Below are 19569 nucleotides of genomic sequence, written 5' to 3'. Positions count from 1 at the left end.
CACTCTGGAATGATATCACTTTGTGCATGGACCATTAGGACTGATTTTGAAGTAAAACATCTTTCAAATGACCCACGTTGCCTTTTAAACACAGTCATTAGGAGTTACTTAAATGATTTCATAAATGGTTATATAGATAGACACTGGCATGTGTGGGATTTGAGAAACCCTGAAATAAGTTATTCATTTTTAAAACTTCATTTTAGCTTTGTTTAAAGGAATTTTGTTCAGGTTTTCACAGATGAATTGGACAAGATGGGTCATGCCCATTTGTTCTGAGTAAATAAGCATATGTTGAGGATATCCCTCATGACCCTGGGGAAGCAACAAGAAAAGGATGATGGTTCTTGAATTTCAGAGGCTAAATCTAGACCTTTTGGGGCACCTGGGTGGCTCAGTCAGTTAAGCATCTGCCTTCAGCTCAGGTCATGATCCCAGGGTCATGGGATCCAGTCTCACATCCGGCTTCCTGCTCAGGGAGGAGCCTGCTCCTCCCTCCCCCACTGCCCCTCCCTTGGCTTGTGCTGTCACTCGCACTCTCAGAAATAAATCTTAAAACACACACACACACAACTAGGCCTTTTTCTCAGTACCTAGGATAAAATCAAACTCTAGTTCTCATTTTACTGATGGACTCGCTTAGAACAATGGGAAAAAAACCCAAGCTTTGGAACTAAACAGAACCATCATGAATGATTTAACTTACATATTTGAGCCTCAGTTTTCTCATCTGTAAAAGGGGATGGCAACTTAAATTAATTGAAGGAATTAAGTTACACAATATATGTATGTTCAGAGGCTAACTATGTTAGTTCCTCCCCCGCCCCCCAGCAAGTTTAGGTGTGGTCTTTTACTGACTAAACAGCTGTTAGAATCTCCAGAGCTTGGTTTACAAAGATGACTAATGCAGTTTCTAACATCCAGGAAGTTTCTTCTCTTCTGGAAGTTTCTTCTCTCCAGTTTCATCCCTTACTGTTTTTTACACTCTTGGTTTAGGGGCTAGTCAACTTGAAAGAACTAGTTAAAAATGCATATTCTGAAGCCCCACCCCAGAGATCTGATTTACTAGGTTTGAGATGGGAGACTACAAATCTGCTTTTTTAAACGAGCCCCAGAGGATTTGGATAGAGACTGTCTGACATAGTATTTTGAGAAGCTTTGATCTAGGGAGAGATGCTCTTAATTGTAATGTGAAGTTTTACATAAAGGCTTACAGACGATGGTGCCTTTTGAACTGTCCTAGAAGTTAGATTTTTTTTCCCAGTAGCTAGAATACAAAAGCATTAAAGAAAATGTGTATATATACACGTTAAAAAAAAAATCAAGCCTATTTTTATAAATGGTTATACCAGGCTTGCTTTATTTGTTGAAAAATATATGGACTTTGAGTGGGCCTGTTCTGGGTTGGAATCCGGCACCACAGCTCACTAGATTCGTGACTTTGGGCCAGTTATTTCCCGACCTAAGTTTCTTATAAACTAGGTAACATCCCTGGTAGCAGTATCTTCCTTAGGAGGAGGGCACGGGAACGCAGAATGCTTAACTGACCGAGGGACCTCGCACCCAACAATCCCTTCACCCCCCTCAGGGCCTACACAAGGCGGCAGAGGCCTGCTTTAGGGGGATCCAGACCTTATTTATATCTTATTTATTTTAAGAAGTATTTTATTTATTTATCCATGAGAGACACAGAGAGAGGCAGAGGCCCAGGCGGAGGGAGCAGCAGGCTCCCTGAGGGGAGACCAAGGCGGGACTCGACCCCGGGACCTCGGGGTCACGCCCTGAGCCGAAGGCGGACGCCAAACCGCTGAGCCCCCCGGGGATCCCCGGGATCCGGACTTTAAAGCGTGACCCCAGGTCACCAAGTGCCGCACTGAAAATAATTTAGTGGCAACACGAAGATACCAGGAGGGGCCGCAGGGAATGACCTCCGTGTCATTGACGACTCACCCAGGCCGCCTCCACCAACACCAGGGGAGGGGGGGGAAGCGAGGTAGAACGGGAGGTGCCAGAAACGCAGGTGTCTGAGGGGAAAGTGTCCTGTGACTTTGGTTACAAAGGCCCGCGCTCTCCTCCTGCCGTCGGACGGGGTGTGTGGGGAAGGAGAGGCAGGAAGTGGCTGACAGGACGCGGACTCTGGGAGGTCCTCCAGGCCCAGCTCTCGAGAAAGTCAGCGCCGCGGAAGGAAGCCGCCGGCCGCCGTCTGCGGGAGAAGTCGGGAAGATGGCGTCCGCCGGAGTCGCACAAAAGCCCTTGCGGACGGTCGGCGCGGGGTTGGCCGGGCGCGCGCGCACCCACAGGGCCGACACCCACACTCCGAGGCGCCCGCCCGCCCGTCCGCCCACCGCGGGGAGGGGGACGCTGGGGGGGCCCCCGAGAGAGCGGCCGGCGGGAGGCAGAGCCGCGCTCCGCCCGTCTCGACCCTGACACTTGTTGCGCAGCACGGCCCCACCGAAGCGCGCCACCTAACCACTGCAAAGACGTCCCCTGAGGAGGGCCAAGATGGCGGCGGCCTCCTCTTGGCACAGCCCTGCTCCCTCCCCCGCGACGGGCGGCTCTGGCGGCGCCCATTGGCCCCCCTGGGGGCGGGGCCTGGCCTGGCCCCCTTCGCCGCCTCATTGGGCGGACCGACTGAGGGAGACGCCGCTTCTCCTCGGCCCACCCCAAAGTCCCGCCCCCGGAGTGCATTCGGCGTTCAATTGGCTTCTCGTTCACGTCAATTTGCGTCCCCGCTTGTCTTGTCTCAGCGTTGGCCCAATCCTAACTTCCCTGGCTGCCCGCCTGATTTCTGATTGGCTGTGGTCGGCTTCATCCTATCCCATTTCGGCCTGCTTCTTACCCCCTCCCACCGGGGACTGTGCCCAGGCATGTCCGGGCTTCTGGTTGGCCGATGTTCTGTCATTCCAACCTAAGCTCTCCCTATCCCCACCGTTCAGGGAGCCCGCCTGGCGGTTGACTGGCTCCCTCCCAAGCCTGTCATCACTAGCTCCCGCCCACCCCCACTTCCTGCGCCTTTCATTGGGCCTTAAAACTGAGAGGGCGGCCTCCCTGGGCGGACACCAGGCTCGCAACTTTGTCCTACACGCCTTAGAGAGCCAGTGAGCCTTGCCATTGGATGACCCACGCGTCTTTCTTCCGCAAGTCCCGCCTTTCTCCCTCCCTCATTGGGCGGGGCAGCCGCGAAGGGGCGGGGCCTAGGCCGGGCTTGTGGCGCGCTGCTCCCTCCTCCTTACCCCCCCCCTCCCTGTCCGGTCCGGGTTCGCTTGCCTCGTCAGCGTCCGCGTTTTTCCCGGCCCCCCCCAACCCCCCCGGACAGGACCCCCTTGAGCTCGTCCCTCAGCTGCCACCATGAGCGGTAAGGATGAGTCCACTCCACGCTTAGGGGTGGGAGGGGAATGAGGGGGCGCGCGCGAGGGCCGACCGGGCGGTCCCCGCCGTGAGGGGGGGCGGGCGGGAGGCGGCGGCGGCGGCCTTGGTCCCGCCCGGGGCGGAGGGAAGGGAGGGAGAAGGGGCAGTGGCGGGGCCTGCGAGAAAGCGGGGGATGGGCCGCCCGCCCCGGGGGAGGGGGCAGCGTGGCCTCGCCCGCCCCCTGCCCGCCCCGGCCACGGGGGACGGGCCTTACCCCCCACTATTCGGCCGCCCGCCTGAGGCTCCTCCCGCCGGGGGCTGGAGCCGCGGGGGCGGCCCGAGCAGTGCAGGCCCCGCCCGGGCCAACCGCCTCCCCGGTCCGCCCTCTGGTCGCCGCCTGCCCCAAGGCCCTCCCCTCCCCCCGTAGGTTTCCCCTCCCCCCCACCGTCCCGCCCTTTCCACGCCCCTCACCCCGAAACCGCCCTTTCCTTCCAGGGCCCGCCCTCTGTCCGCCCCGAAACCTCCAGATTCGTAACCCCTGGACCCCGTAGCCCCTTAGCCGTATCCACAAATGTTTCCCCACTCACACTTTTTTGTTTTTTCTTTCCCCTTTGCCCCTCTTCTCCTCGTGCTGCTTTTTACCCTTGAGTTTTTCTCTTTCTCTATATTCTTTGACCCTAATTTTAGCAAGCTTTCCATCCACCCACATGTTGTTCTTTGCCTTACCTATCCCTCTCCTTTTTATCCCCAGGATACTTTTTTTTATTTTGAAACTCTTTGAACATGTCCATCGCCCCTCACATTTCCTATACGAAAAGTACATTTTTAATGTTTCCTGGGTGTAATTTTGTGCCAGGGAAGAATTGAGGCCCAGTTTCAGCACTGCTAAGCCAAGTCTGTGTTCTATGTGTCCTACAATTGCCCTTTCCTCAATCCACTTTTTTTTTTTTTTTTTTAACGCTGGTGCCTTTCACCTTACTGTTAATTATTTGTTTCATCATAGCGTCCTTTATCCCTCCTAACCTTACCCTTTTCCTTCCTCCAACTCTAAGTTGTTTATCTTTTAATTCTTTTTAGACCAAGATCACTCCATGGATGAAATGACAGCCGTGGTGAAGATTGAAAAAGGAGTTGGTGGCAATAATGGGGGCAACGGTAATGGTGGTGGTGCCTTTTCTCAGGCTCGAAGCAGCAGCACAGGCAGTAGCAGCAGTGGAGGAGGAGGAGGGCAGGTAAGTGATAAACCAGGGCAGAGTAGGGGAGATGTCTAGAGAATGTAAATATTCTTAGATTATTGCCTTTTCACAGAAACGTTTTTAGGAAAGCGCTAAACCATTTTGTAGCTAGGGAAGTTAGCACAGAGAGACAAATGATTGGGAGATCTCCAGAGATGAGGATTTCAGCAGTATGGATAGGTCAGCTTTTTGTTTCAGGTTTTTTTTTTTTTTTTTTTTCCTCTCTTTGGCTGCAGTTTTGCTGTTTATTTGTTTTAAAACTGCCCCCAGGGCTGGCAGCTGGGTGTCTCTGACTCCTATCCTCTCCCTTATTTTCCGGCCAGGAATCCCAGCCATCCCCTCTGGCTCTGCTGGCAGCAACTTGCAGCAGAATTGAGTCACCCAATGAAAACAGCAACAACTCCCAAGGCCCAAGCCAGTCAGGGGGCACAGGTGAGCTTGACCTCACAGCCACACAGCTCTCACAGGGTGCCAATGGCTGGCAGATCATCTCTTCCTCCTCTGGGGCTACCCCTACCTCAAAGGAACAGAGTGGCAGCAGTACCAATGGCAGCAATGGCAGTGAGTCTTCCAAGAATCGTGCGGTCTCTGGTGGGCAGTATGTTGTGGCCGCCACCTCCAATTTACAGAACCAGCAAGTCCTGACAGGATTACCTGGAGTGATGCCTAATATTCAGTATCAAGTAATCCCACAGTTCCAGACCGTTGATGGGCAACAGCTGCAGTTCGCTGCCACTGGGGCCCAAGTGCAGCAGGATGGTTCTGGTCAAATACAGATCATACCAGGTGCAAACCAACAGATCATCACAAATCGAGGAAGTGGAGGCAACATCATTGCTGCTATGCCAAACCTACTCCAGCAGGCTGTCCCCCTCCAAGGCCTGACTAATAACGTACTCTCAGGACAGACTCAGTATGTGACCAATGTACCAGTGGCCCTGAACGGGAATATCACCTTGCTACCTGTCAACAGCGTTTCTGCAGCTACCTTGACTCCTAGCTCTCAGGCAGTCACTATCAGCAGCTCTGGGTCCCAGGAGAGTGGCTCACAGCCCTCCACCTCAGGGACTGCCATCAGTTCTGCCAGTTTGGTATCATCACAAGCCAGTTCCAGCTCCTTTTTCACCAATGCCAATAGCTACTCAACAACTACTACCACCAGCAACATGGGAATTATGAACTTCACCACCAGCGGATCAGCAGGGACCAACTCTCAAGGGCAGACACCCCAGAGGGTCAGTGGGCTACAGGGGTCTGATGCTCTAAACATTCAGCAGAACCAGACATCTGGAGGCTCTCTGCAAGCAAGTCAGCAAAAAGAGGGAGAGCAAAACCAGCAGACACAGCAACAGCAACAAATTCTTATCCAGCCTCAGCTAGTTCAAGGGGGACAGGCTCTCCAGGCCCTCCAAGCAGCACCATTGTCAGGGCAGACCTTTACAACCCAAGCTATCTCCCAGGAAACCCTCCAGAATCTCCAGCTTCAGGCTGTTCCAAACTCCGGCCCCATCATCATCCGGACACCAACAGTGGGGCCCAATGGACAGGTCAGTTGGCAGACTCTTCAGCTGCAGAATCTCCAAGTTCAGAACCCGCAGGCCCAGACAATCACCTTGGCCCCAATGCAGGGTGTCTCCTTGGGGCAGACCAGCAGCAGCAATACCACCCTTACACCCATTGCCTCAGCTGCCTCCATCCCTACCGGCACAGTCACTGTGAATGCTGCTCAGCTCTCCTCCATGCCTGGCCTCCAGACCATTAACCTCAGTGCATTGGGTGCTTCAGGAATCCAGGTGCACCAGCTTCCAAGCCTGCCACTGGCTATAGCAAATGCCCCAGGTAAGGCTTCTAATCTTTTACACTAATTTCCAGAGTTAACTAGTGTCTTAGTTGAGACTGTTGAGTCTAAGGAAGGAAATAGAGATTTTTGTGGGTAACAGTTTCTAGAGGGCAAGTCGATTAGAGAAATAGCAATGATTCTATTTAAGTCATTTGGAACTCACTTAACGGAAACTTTTTTCAGTTACTCTTATGAGAAAGGGGCACTTCTGGGCAATGTCTCTGGGGTCATTGTACTTCAGTGCTTTTGGTGTTACAGAACAAGGGTCACCAAACTTTTTCTGTGAAGGGCCAGATGGGAGATATTATGGGCTAGTGGGCTAGTATCACATAATCTTCTTTGTTTTTATGCAACCCTTTAAAAATGTAAAAACATTCTTACCTCAAGGGCTTTATTTGGCCTGTGGGCCCACTTCTTTGGTAGGATGAGGATTGATTATAAACTTGACCTGTTTGTGGGAAAGTTATTAAATAATCAGGTAATTTTTACAAACTGTAATTCTTAAGTGAGGGAAAAGTGATATAGTGGGTTCCGGAAGTATTTAAAAAAAAAATTCCATAATCTTTAGTTAACTAGAATATCTTACTCTCTGAGCAAGCTTGTTAATTAAGGTTTAATTTTTGTAAACTTCTAGTTGCTTTAAAAGCATCTTTCTGGTCTCACCTTACATTTTCAAAGAGCTTCCTAGGTAATTCTGGTACTTCCTAGCTAGGAGAGCCACTTCCTAGATGCTTTGAAAGTAGCTTATGGTTGAGTAGGGGGGTGGGGAGAGAATGGGAGTAAAGCCTGAAATGGAGTGGGGAGGTGTGAGAGGAGTTAGGAATAAGGAGAGCATTGAAGGGAGAGAGTCCTCAGGGAAGAGGTATGTATTGGAATGTATGTTGAATCATTTGACCACAATATTCAATTGTTTGTTTTAAACAGTGTTTCACTGTTGGTTAATTTGAAATTGGAAATATGTCCACTTAAAAAAATGAAAATCTATTTAGAATTTATTTTAAATTCTGTGGTGATGGAGCTAATCTTTAATAAAGCACAAGCAGAGGATACTATTGATTTTTTTTTTTTTAAGATTTATTTCTTTTGGGGGGGAGGAGCAGAGGGAGAAGGGAAAGAGAGACCCAAGCAGACTGCTCGCTGAGTGTGGACTCGGACACTGGGTCAGTCTCATGACCCTGAGATCAGACCTGAGCCGAAATCAAGAATCGGACGCTTTAACCGACTGCACCACCCAGTGGGATACTATAGATTTTAATATTCTGACATGATACATAAAAATTATGATGGGAAATGGTTTAATATCACTGAACTTAGCTTTATCGGAATATATGTGGGTTTATTAATTGTATATTTTTATTGTAGAGTTCTCATTTCACTTAAACTGGTTGTTATATAAAAGAGGTTAACAAAGAGCTGTATTTCCTGCCGCCTGCAGTTTTGGAAAATGGTGGGGGGAGGTCTGCTGAAGTTCCCTAATTTTCTTATGTACTTGAGGTGTGTTTAAAATGACTACATTTTGAGCCTTAACAATTTTCTTAATGAATCAGATCTTGGAATAAAAGTCAGAGCTGAAAGGGACCCAAGAAGTCATGTAGTACAACTGCCTTCTTTTCTAAGGGCACGGAGTTACAGAGAAACAGTTAAGTGGTGAGACGACATATAGTTAGAGCTAGGGCTTGTGGTTAACTCTAGTGTAGGGCATTACTTATTAGTTTTAATTTAGGACATAAGAAATCCTTTAGATTGTTAATGTTTTAGAAAAGATATCTTTGCTTATTTGATAATTAATGCTCTAGAGCTGGCAAGTGTTTCACAGGCTAAAAATTATGGCAATAGAAGTGGGAAAAGTTAATGAAAGCAACAGCCTGGAAAATTAGACACTTGCTACACTAGTATGTTTTCTCTTTGCTCTTGGGTTGTTGTATCCAGCAGTTTTGCTCTTCCTCAAAGGAAAGCAAAGCTGTGGGATTGTTCCTTGGTAATAATTTGGATCCTTGCAATTTCTAAAGAGGTTTAGAACTTAGGCGCTAGAGAACAGTTATGAGGCACTCTCATTGCTAAATCATGCTCTGGGGAAGTCTGCCATTTAATATGTCATAGGATAGGGCTACCTAGCTATTATTGATGGTCTCAGAGCTTAAGAAAATGCATGCCTTTTCTGTGAAGTAGCAGCAGCTTGACATTCACTAATGAGAGAATGAGTCTCTGAAAGGCCATTTTGTGAGTTAAGATTGGTTGCCTCATTAATAGTGGTTTCTGAAGATAAAAAGTTTCCTCCTTTCTGATTAGTTTTGCTTGTGCAACATTTTTTTCTTCTTCAATTGGTCAGTCGACTTTGTCCTTAATGAAAGATAATAAAATCATTTCCTAGAAGTTTTAGCGCTGTTCAGCTGTTGCCTGGCTGCTAAAAAATATCTCCTTTTACCCCCTTTTCTGGTATATAGTAATTTTACTGGAAAAACTCAATCTCTTGGCAGTATAACGTAGTAGAAAGAGTCTTGGATATGAAATCATCTATAGATAAGTGGATAGATACGTAGCACTCTACGAAGTGAGACATTATTAGGTGGCTGTGGAAGACTGCAACTTCCAGGGCATTCACTTAGGCTGTTTAGATTTATTGTTTTAAAAAATCATCTTTTAGAAATTGTTTAAGCTTTTCTGTTGACTTTCAGTGTTTATTTCTGTTTGCTGAATACACAGGCAAAGGCGCAGACTTAGAACCAAAGTAAGCCAGGCATCTCAGTATCCTGTGTTTTTTATGGCTCAGCCCCTGGTGGGTGGTAGTGAGGAGGGGACCACCCAGTAAATGGAGTATAGTTTCCAGACAGCGAAATGATCTATGAGCTCTGAGGTTGCTTTTATTTTTATTTTTTTAAGTTATCAGCAGCTTTTTTTGTTTTTAAATCAACACTCTTTCCCAGTTATCAGCACCCTTTCCTCTCATTTTGTAGTTACACTCTCACAGATCTTGTTTTTTCCCAGTTTAAAACTTCAGGTTTTTTTCTCAGACACTGCTATGTCCTGAAAACTCTTCCACCAGGTTGAGGGGGGGCCAGCTTTGAAAGACAGTTTGTATGACTTCGTGGGAGTTCTGCCTAATAAAGAGTTCAGGGCTAGTCTTTGGCAGGAGAATAGAACATATTTCCTTGATGGCTATAATTCACTCAAGAAACAAATTTCAGGCACTAAAAATAAAAATTTCACATCTGCTTGGTTTTATCGGGGTCAGGAAAATGTCTTCTCTTAGAAGTTAAGTTGAACGTGATACCAGAGTTACTTTGCCAACGGTATCGCTAAACTTGGGGTCAGATTGCTGAGACCTAATTTATTAAAAAGTTGTATTTTAGACTAGTGTATATGAACATTAGTGACTAGTAGGTTTAGTTGGTTTAAATGTGTTCAGAGTTACTCTTTTGCAAAACATCATACCAGATAATTTATTAAAATAATATACTTTATCAAATACAATGTCAAATGTTTCTGCATCATTTGCCTTTTTAATCTAATATATTTGTTTCTGAAGATAATGTTAGTGCTTTTAACTGATTTCAATTTAAAAGGTCCCCTTTAAAACCAAAGTGCCTTCATTGAGAAGACAGTCCTCAGACCTTTTCAGTTGCTCCTATTTATTCATTCCAGTGGCTTTTTGTAAATGACGTCATTGTTAAATCACGTCTCATTGTGTAATGTGGCCATTTTAGTTCTTAATTAAATAACAAGAGCACAAGGATACCTAGTGTTTCAGGAAAGTTTAGTATCTGTTTTATTCTTACATCTTCCTTTTCTTTTAACTGTTCTACTTTGTAAAGTAGCATATAAATGTTACCACTAATCTAGTTCTGTCATTTCCTTCTAATTGTTTTGTTTTTCCTCCTTGAACATGTTTTGAGATGTAAGATGAACATCTGTAGAAAAGCTTTATTACATAAAGCTTTGTAAGTTACTTACTGGATGTCTGTAAATGTTAATAGATAGTATTAATTGAAATTTTCCACTTTGCTATGTATTTTTCATATTTCTTACAGGTGTATCAACAATAGAGCTCTCCCTTTCTTTGCATTATTATTCAGGCTCTGGAGTGCTGAAATGTTACTTTAAATGTAAATGCCCAGATTGTAACTATATTGTTAATACTATGCTAAATTTTAAGATTGTTTCTCTTAGAAAACCCTGAAAAAGTTTCTGTATTAAGATTTTTTTTTCAGAGTTGGTTGCAAATCTGGGCTATAATTTGAATTTGCACTTTTGCTCCAACATTTTTTAAACTTTGAATGGCTTATGGAAACTGGGCAGTATTACTTGTTTGACAAGTTTGGATGTGCCTAATTTACTATGACTCTAACTCTGTATCTGAGTACAAAATAAATAATAATTTTGAAGGAGTTAAAATATATTTGCATCAAGACAAAGACTTTACTGTTAAGAGATGAGAAAACTAAGTTTAAAAAATCTATACATCTCTGGAAACTTGTAAAATATTATTTTTATTTATTTATTTTTATTTTTTTATTTTTTTAAATTTTTATTTATTTATGATAGTCACACAGAGAGAGAGAGAGAGAGAGGCAGAGACATAGGCAGAGGGAGAAGCAGGCTCCATGCACCGGGAGCCCGATGTGGGATTCAATCCCGGGTCTCCAGGATCGCGCCCTGGGCCAAAGGCAGGCGCTAAACCGCTGCGCCACCCAGGGTTCCCTATTTATTTATTTTTAAAAGAGTTTATGTATTTATTCATGAGAGAGACACAGAGAGAGGCGGAGACACAGGAAGAGGGAGAAGCAGGCTCCATGCAAGGAGCCTGATGCGGGACTCGATCCCGGGATTCCAGGATCACGACCTGAGCCAAGGGCAGCACTCAACTGCAGAGCCACCCAGGTGTCCCTTAAAAAATTATTTTTCTAGGAAAGGAAATATTTGCTGCAAATAATCTAAAAAAGGTTAAATGCTATCGAGATGGATCTTTTCAAATTATTCAATATGTTTTTCATTGAATTGACCCTTTTTGATGACTTTTTTTTTTTTTTTTAAGATTTTATTTATTCATGAGAGACACAGAGAGAGAGAGAGAGGGAAGCAGAGACACAGGCAGAGAGAGAAGCAGGCTCCATGCACGGAGCCTGATGTGGGATCACCGGGACTCCAGGATCACGCCCTGAGCTGAAGGCAGAGGCTCAACCATTGAGCCCCCCAGGTGTCCCCCCCTCCCTTTTTTTTTTCTTTTACAGGACTTCTCTCAAATAGAAAAATGGATTTGTTTTTCTGAAGTGTTACTAACATTGGTAGTCTAAGATAACAGGAAAAAATAGCATGGTTAATGAACAACTTCTTTGTAAACTTTTTATGAATCGTAATTCGTTGTAATCAGATTAATTTGAATTTATTTAATCTGTAATTTAATGAAATATAATTAGTGATGTGATCAAAACATTAAGAAGAGAGGAACAAGATGGCAAAAGAGAAATCAAAGACCTACAGTCACTTTGAAAACCTGAAAGTCAGCTGTGTCATTGAGGTGTGTGTGTAGAAGAATTTTTACAATTAAGATGTGATGTGTTTTCCCTGACTGTACCTTTCTTATTTTTTCCTGATATGCTTGAGACATTTTCATAGCAAACTTTTATTGTTCCTCATCTGTTGTTTTCCATGTTACCAGGAAATTCCCTTTCAGTGCCTGCCTTCTCTACCCACCACATTTCTGATTTGAAAAAAATATATTATCCTGACATACTTGTGGGGCATGCAGTTTGAGAGACTATATAGGGTCCAATTTGTCCAGGCTGACATAGACAATGTATAATATTTTTCTCTCTTTTTTTTTTTTTTTTTTTTGAGTTTTAAGAATTTTTTTTTTTTTTTAACATACTATTAGTTACGGTCACTGGTGGTATGTGAAAATACTATGCTTAGAATTCTTTGGCAGTTTTTTGCACTCGTGAAAAACTATATTTTAATTTTATACAGACTATTTGTCTTAAGGTAAAAAGCTTTTAATTCTGAAAACTGCATTTGGAAATTTTCCATATTATCAAGAACTTCTTTGGTTTGGTGTTCTCTTAACAGAATATCTTGTTGGCATTATCATGTTTTGAATGGCCTCCTTGTTTAGCCTTTTTTTTTTTTTTTTTTCCTTGTTTAGCCTTAATGCTATTAAGAAATTCAATAATATTCATGGTTCAGTTAACTTACCAAGGCATTTACTGAACCACCAGTATACTTAGTAATATAATTGCTCCCAGCAGGCTTCAGAGTTAGAGACAAAAGTGTAATGGGGGAAAAGTGTGATAGTGGAAATGGGTTCCATTTTTTGATGCTTTAGCAAAATTTATTGAGCATTTATTATGTGTCAAATGTGCTAGGCTCTCAGAATTCACTGAAACGGATAATGGTTCTTGCCTTCGTGGAGCTCCAGTTGCTGTTGTGCTGTAGTTATTTACACTTAGTGCACTTCAGAGGGGACAAGTTTTCACATGGCTAATATTGAGAGTTGCAGAAAATATAAGGAATAATAGGGCCACACTATTTTGGATTTTAGTTTTCTCTATGTTATCTATTATCAACACTGAGCCACCCAGATGCCCCTAAGTCTTAAAAATTTTATTTCAGTAACTGAAGTGGTGGTATTACAGAATACTATTATATTATCTAGATGTGCCTTATCATAAAAATTTAAGAAAGAAGCATTTCATTTTAAATAGATACATGTAATGGGGCTTGCATGAAATAGGCATCTTCATTTCCTACACTTCTTTCTTGGTATTGAATACTCCATGGACTATTTGATTTTTAATCATCGCTTTGCTTGCAGAGGAATTTGATGCTGTTTAAAAGTGGTACCAGCCTGGAGTGTCTGGATGGCTCAGCCAAATGGTGCATTCGGGTCAGGTCATGGTCCTGGGATCGACCCCACATTAGGCTCCCTGCTCAGCGGGGAATCTGCTTCTTCTCCCTCTGATCCTCCCCGCTGCTTGTGCGCATGTGCTTGCTCTCTCTCTCTCTCTCAAATGAATAAATAAAAAATGTTTAAAAAAAAAAAAGTAGTACCAGCCAAGAAATTTGTTCCTTTCCAAAAAGCCGAGCATCAGACTTAACAGTGAAGTTTTCATTTAGCTGCCTTAAAGCCTCACTGCCATATGTTACATTGTTCAGAGTGATTCTCTTAGTGAGAATGTTACTAAAGGACTAGTGTTGCATCTTCTGAAGACCCCTGATAAAAGTGGGATACCCAGGGACGCCTGTGTGGCTCAGTGATTGAGCGTCTGCCTTCTGCTCAGGGGGTGATCCCGGAGTTCAGGGATCAGGTCCCACATTGGGCTCCCCGTGGGGAGCCTGCTTCTCCCTCTGCCTGTGTCTCTGCCTCTCTGTGTGTCTCTCATGAATGAATAAATAAAATATTTTTTAAAAAAATTCAGATCCCCAGTGGAGACTTGTTTGGAGATGCCACAAGCTGGCATTATGCTCAACATGTCCTACAAGATTGTATCTAGAGGAAACAAAAACATAAAGATTATGTGGGAAAATATAAGCTTTCTGTTTGGTTAGGAAGTCAGGTTTAGAAACTTTTCTAGGGATCCCTGGGTGGCTCAGTGGTTTAGCACCTGCCTTCTGCCTGGGACGTGATCCTGGAGTCCTGGGATTGAGTCCCACATCAGGCCCCTGCATGGAGCCTGCTTCTCCCTCTGCCTGTGTCTCTGCCTCTCTCTCTGTGTGTTTCTCATGAATAAATAAATAAAATCTTTAAAAAATAAAATTTAAATAAAAAACAATAGAAGCTTTTCTAGTTCTGGTTCAAAACTGCCATCAGGTCCATGCAGCTGCCTTCTGAAAGCTGAAATGGAAGTTGATAATGAATTGTATACTGCCCAGGAATGATTGTATTTATAAATGAATTATATTGTGTTATGTCTTCTGTTTTCCTGTACTCCCTCTACCCTACCCTTTTTTTCTATCCCCAGCCTCCCATGAGACATTGGTACTATGAACAAATTCAGGAGCTTAATAAAGAGAACTGTCCCCCCTGCTCCCCCATTTGTTATACGCTGTTATAAAGGAGAATGAAATGGCTCTTTGGGAAGTGTAATATAAAAATCTACAAAATTGTTGGGAAATAATTTAGGATGAGTTTTCCCACTTAATACTTTTTTGGATGGGAAGTGATATGGATGACTGACTGTAAATGGGATCTTAAACTTAGAATACTGTTTTTGTTTTATGTCCCTTTTTTTTTTTTTTTTTTTTTTTTGGACAAATGAACCTCTCACATCCTGTGTAACATAGGTTGAATGGTTTAGCTATGGATATAATCTTTAATCTGATGTATGAAATAACTCCAGCTTTAAAACTAGCGGTAATTGATTGAATATCCTTTGTGAAAGAGAAAGAAAGCTTATTCTGAGGTAAGATATTTAGCATGGACAAGAAAGTAACATATGGTATTTGTAGGCAGACCCACAAGGGTCCAAGTCATAACTTTGCTTCTTACTGGCTTTGTGACTCAGTGGAAGTTCTTCATCTTCTCTGAGCTGAGGTTTCTTTATTTGTAAAAGAGGGTTAAGAGATTATTAGGATTAAATGAGTTAGATAACCTGTAGGAGCACATAATGGGTACTTAACACATTAGTGCCCATATCTCAGTAAAAGTTCCATTCTATGTAGTCCTCCCATTCAATTAAAAGTAGGGTATTAATCACTTAATTCAGGGCTGTCCTTCCAGGTTGTTGAAGTGTCCAGGTCTTTAAGTTTTTTTTCTTTATTTTCTTCATTGGTGCAGTCATTAAACTATCACAACTACCAAAGGAAGTAAATTCCAGTTAGTATGCTTTGTTCTGTCATAAACCATTCTAGTAAAAAAGATAGTTGACAGTAGAGAAAGTTTCTAGAATTATCCATGGATTTTCTTTTTCTTTATTTCTCATTGGCCTGGCTATGAACTTGTGCAGTGTATGTTTTCTCTACAGACTGCTGCTAGATTGACATTCTTGATGAACACTTTGCTAACACCCCATCTAATGATGATAATTGGGTTTCTTTTTATTTCAATGAATTATTTTTCTGTCCCCATTTCTTTTAAAGAGTTGTTTGATTCTCTGTAAATTAACAGAACTTCATTTATTTCTTTTACCTTTCTGGAATTCATTGTTACTAAAGCATTATTTTACTTCATTTTCCACTCTCAGCTGATTCCTGTCTCACCTGTTACATCCTTCCCATTCCCAAGTAACCCCCAACACATCAGAAGTGATGTGAAGGGGCAGCCCAGGTGGCTTAGCGGTTTAGCGCTGCCTTCAGCCCAGGACGTGATCCTGAAGACCCGGGATCGAGTCCCATGTTCGGGCTCCCTGCATGGAGCCTGCTTCTCCCTCTGCCTGTGTCTCTGCCTCTCTCTCTCTCTCTGTCTCTCATGAATAAATAATCTTAAAAAAAAAAAGTGACGTGAAGTGATTTAAGACTTCTAGGCAGATAGAAAGAATAATACAATGGATATTCTTTTACCTATATCCCAGTTAATAAAACAGTAGATTATAAATATTACTAAGGCTCATAAAATAGGGCAGCCCTGGTGGCGCAGCGGTTTAGCACCGCCTGCAGCCCAGGGCGTGATCCTGGATACCCTGGATAGAGTCCCACATCAGGCTCTCTATATGATGCCTGCTTCTCCCTCTGCCTGTGTCTCTGCCCCTCTCTCTCTCTCCCTCTCTCTCTCTCTCTCTGAATAAATAAATAAAATCTTTAAGAAAAAAATAAAGCTCATAAAATAAATCTGCCTTAACATTTTTTAACATTGCTACTGAACTATATGATTTTATTAAGTAATGGTTGTTTTAATTGTGCTTATGTACACACTTTTTTCTATTGTACGATGAAAGAAACTGGTTAAGTCTGAACTATTAATTTGTGGTTTTGGAATTTCTTGACTTCCATTCATCTATGGAACAAGAATGATTATGCTTGCTTAGTTCTTTGTGGTGATGTAGATTCATAGATGTACAAACACATAAAAACAAATATCTAAGACTGATTATTCTTTGTACAAGTTTAGGTATCTCTTTTAGTTCTTAAATGTCTATAGGGAAGGGACTCTCTCTTTCTATTTCCTTTTTTTTTTTTTTTTTTTAGATTGAGAGTGTGCACATGTACAAGTGGGGGGAGGGGCAGACTCCCAGCTGAGCAGGGAGCCAGATACAGCTGAGTCCAGGGCCCCAGGATCATGACCTAAGCTGAAGGCAGAGGCTTAACCCACTGAGCCACCCAGGAGCCTCTCTTTTCTTTATACAGGGTAGATTTGATACCATAAACATACGGGTGCAGAATAAATGATCTGAAGAGAGAGCACTGGTTGTCCGCAAAGGACTGCTGATGTTAATTACAGTTTCCTTGTGGGAAATGGCAAAATTCAAAGGATTTGCTTTATAAAGATCTATAGAGCTGGGCCACTTAGGTGACTCCGGTCAGGTGTCTGCCTGTGGCTCAGATCATGATTCCAGGATCCTGGAATCAAGCCTCATATCAGGCTTCCTGCTCAGCAGGGAGCCTGCTTCTTCCTCTGCCCCCTACTTGTGCTTGCTCTGTCTCTCTAGTGCTCTCTCTCTCAAATAAATGAGTAAATCTTTAAAAAATCTCTAGAGCTAAAAAAAAAAAAAAAAAAAAAAAAAAATCTCTAGAGCTGAAATTAGAAACCTTTGAGGATAGGAAAAAAAAAACTTTTGTTTAAATGATACTGGTAAAAACATTAAACAACACAAATGTAGAAAAAAAGTAAAAATTAATTGAAGTTTAGCTATCCAAAGATATCCACTGTTGAAATTCTGATGAACATCCAGCCAGCTTTTTGTACTTTTGTGTATAATTTACAAAGAAGTCTATATACAATCTTAATTAATATTTTAATAGAATTATACTATCAGTATTTATTTTTACCAAACAATACAGTATGAACATCTTTCCTATAAATAATAATAAATGTACCTTTGCATCATTTTAAATGATCATAAGGTAATTTCATAGTATGTACTAGAATTTACTTAACCCTGTTGTTTCCACAGTTTCACTGTTATAAGCAGTGCTGTGGTGAACATTTAAGTTCACACTTTTTATTTTTTAACTTTTAAAATAATTTTATTGTTTTTGAAGATTTTATTTATTCATGAGAAAGAGAGAGGCAGAGACATAGGCAGAGAAAGAAGCAGGCTCCCCTCAAGAAGCCCGATGTGGCACTCGATCCCAGGACCCCTGGATCACGCCCCAAGCCAAAGGCAGATGCTCAACCACTGAGCCACCCAGGCGTCCCAAGTTCATTTTTTTTTTTTTTAATTTTTATTTACTTATGATAGTCACAGAGAGAGAGAGGCAGAGACACAGGCAGAGGGAGAAGCAGGCTCCATGCACCGGGAGCCCGATGTGGGATTCAATCCCGGGTCTCCAGGATCGCGCCCTGGGCCAAAGGCAGGCACCAAACCGCTGCGCCACCCAGGGATCCCCTATGAGGTATATTTCTAAGAGAAAAGGGTACGTAGGTCCACACGGAATCTTGCACAAAAATGTTTATAGCAGCATTATTCATAACTGCCAAAAGATAGATACAACCTAAATATTCATTGACTAAACAAAGTATGTATTCATATGAGGGAGTATTATTCAGCCATAAAAAGAAACGAAGTATTGATACATGCTACAATGTGGGTGAGCAAGGAAAACATTATGTTAAGTGAAAGAAATAAACTGGAGAAAAAAAGGTCATATATTTTATGGTTTTATTTATATGACTTCTCTAGATCAGGAAAATCCATAGAGAGAGTGTTTGCCAGGGTATGGGGTGAAGAAAAAATGGGGAATGATTGGATATGGATGTCTTTCTGAGGTGATGAAAGTTTTGAAAGAGAGGTGGTGGTTGCAAAGCATGGTGAGTAGTACACTGAATGCCACTGAATTGTACACTTTAAAATAGTTAATTGAATGTTATGTGAATTTCATGTTAATTTTTTTAAAAACTCCAAAAGAGGCTCCTGGCTGGCTCAGTTGGTGGAGCATATGACTCTTGATCTCAGTGTTGTGAGTGCAAGCCTCATGTTGGCCATAGAACATACTTTTAAAAATTCTATGGGCGCCTGGGGTGGCTCAGTCCTCTAAGCATCTGACTCTTGATTTCTGCTCAGGTCATGATCTCAGGGTTGTGGGATTGAGCCCCAAGTCAGGCAGGCTCTGTGCTCAGCTGGGAGTTAGCTTGAGATTCTCTCCCTCTCCCCTCTCTCCCATATGTACTTTCTCTGTCTCTTGGTCTCTGTCTCTCTAAAATAAATCTTTGAAAAAAAAATTCTAAGTGTTGGTAGGTCAAAGGTTTTATACATTTAGTTTTGATATTGGGCAGCCCTGGTGGCTCAGAGGTTTAGCGCCACCTTTAGCCCAGGGTGTGATCCTGGAGTCCCGGGATCAAGTCCCGCATCGGGCTCCCTGCATGGAGCCTGCTTCTCCCTCTGCCTGTGTCTCTGCCTCTCTCTCTCTCTCTCTCTCTGTGTCTCTCATGAATAAATAAATAAAATCTTTAAAAAAAAATAGTTTCGATATTTATGGTTAAAGTGAATTTCAGAAAGCTAGCAATTTATAGCTAGCATTAATATTAATCTTTGCAAAAAAAAATATATCAATCTTTGCCAGGGACGCCTGGGTGGCTCAGTTGGTTAAGTGTCTGCCTTTGGCTCAGGTCGTTATCCTGGAGTGCTGGGATGGAGCCCCTCATAGGGCTCTCTGCTCAGTAGAATCTGCTTCTCCTTCTCTCTCTGCCCCTTCCGCTACACCTTCTCTCTCTCTCTCTTTTCTCACTCATTCTTTCAAATAAATAATATAGTTAAAAATATAATAGCCTTTGCCAATATGAGGGGGGAAAGATTCTTGCTTTATTTTATTTTAATTTTAATTTTTTTAAAGGTTTTATTTATTTATTCATGAGAGACAGAGAGGCAGAGACACAGGCAGAAGGAAAAGCAGGCTCCCTCTGGGTAGCCTGATGTGGGACTCGATCCCGGGACCCTGGGGTCACGCCTTGAGCCTAAGACAAATGCTCAATCACTGAGCTACCCAGGTGCCCCTCATTATTTTCTTATTGGTCTTACACATTTCTTGCTGCTTTAAGCTTAGTATTTGGGGTTTTGT

The 19569-nt window shown here is 43.0% G+C and overlaps 1 protein-coding gene across 3 annotated transcripts in view; it reads left to right on the top strand.

Annotated features, from left to right (window-relative positions):
• The first annotated feature begins 3223 nt into the window (after nt 1-3223).
• The window catches only part of SP1 (Sp1 transcription factor), a 43242-nt gene continuing 26896 nt past the window's right edge, over nt 3224-19569 (top strand). The window contains exons 1-3 of one of the 3 annotated variants that reach the window (XM_077869869.1): nt 3224-3355; nt 4426-4580; nt 4907-6422. In XM_077869869.1, coding sequence (XP_077725995.1) covers nt 3349-3355; nt 4426-4580; nt 4907-6422 — 1678 coding nt within the window. In that variant the 5' untranslated portion in view covers nt 3224-3348. Of the gene's footprint in view, nt 3356-3649; nt 3772-3838; nt 4243-4425; nt 4581-4906; nt 6423-19569 lie in introns of those variants that run through there. The other 2 variants (XM_077869871.1, XM_077869870.1) reach the window with 2 other exon arrangements.

The sequence above is a fragment of the Canis aureus genome, chromosome 25 (genome assembly GCF_053574225.1).
Source record: "Canis aureus isolate CA01 chromosome 25, VMU_Caureus_v.1.0, whole genome shotgun sequence".
Classification (NCBI taxonomy): Eukaryota; Metazoa; Chordata; class Mammalia; order Carnivora; family Canidae; genus Canis; species Canis aureus.
Note: the sequence above shows the minus strand (reverse complement) of the source record. Positions and strands in the feature narration are given on the sequence as shown.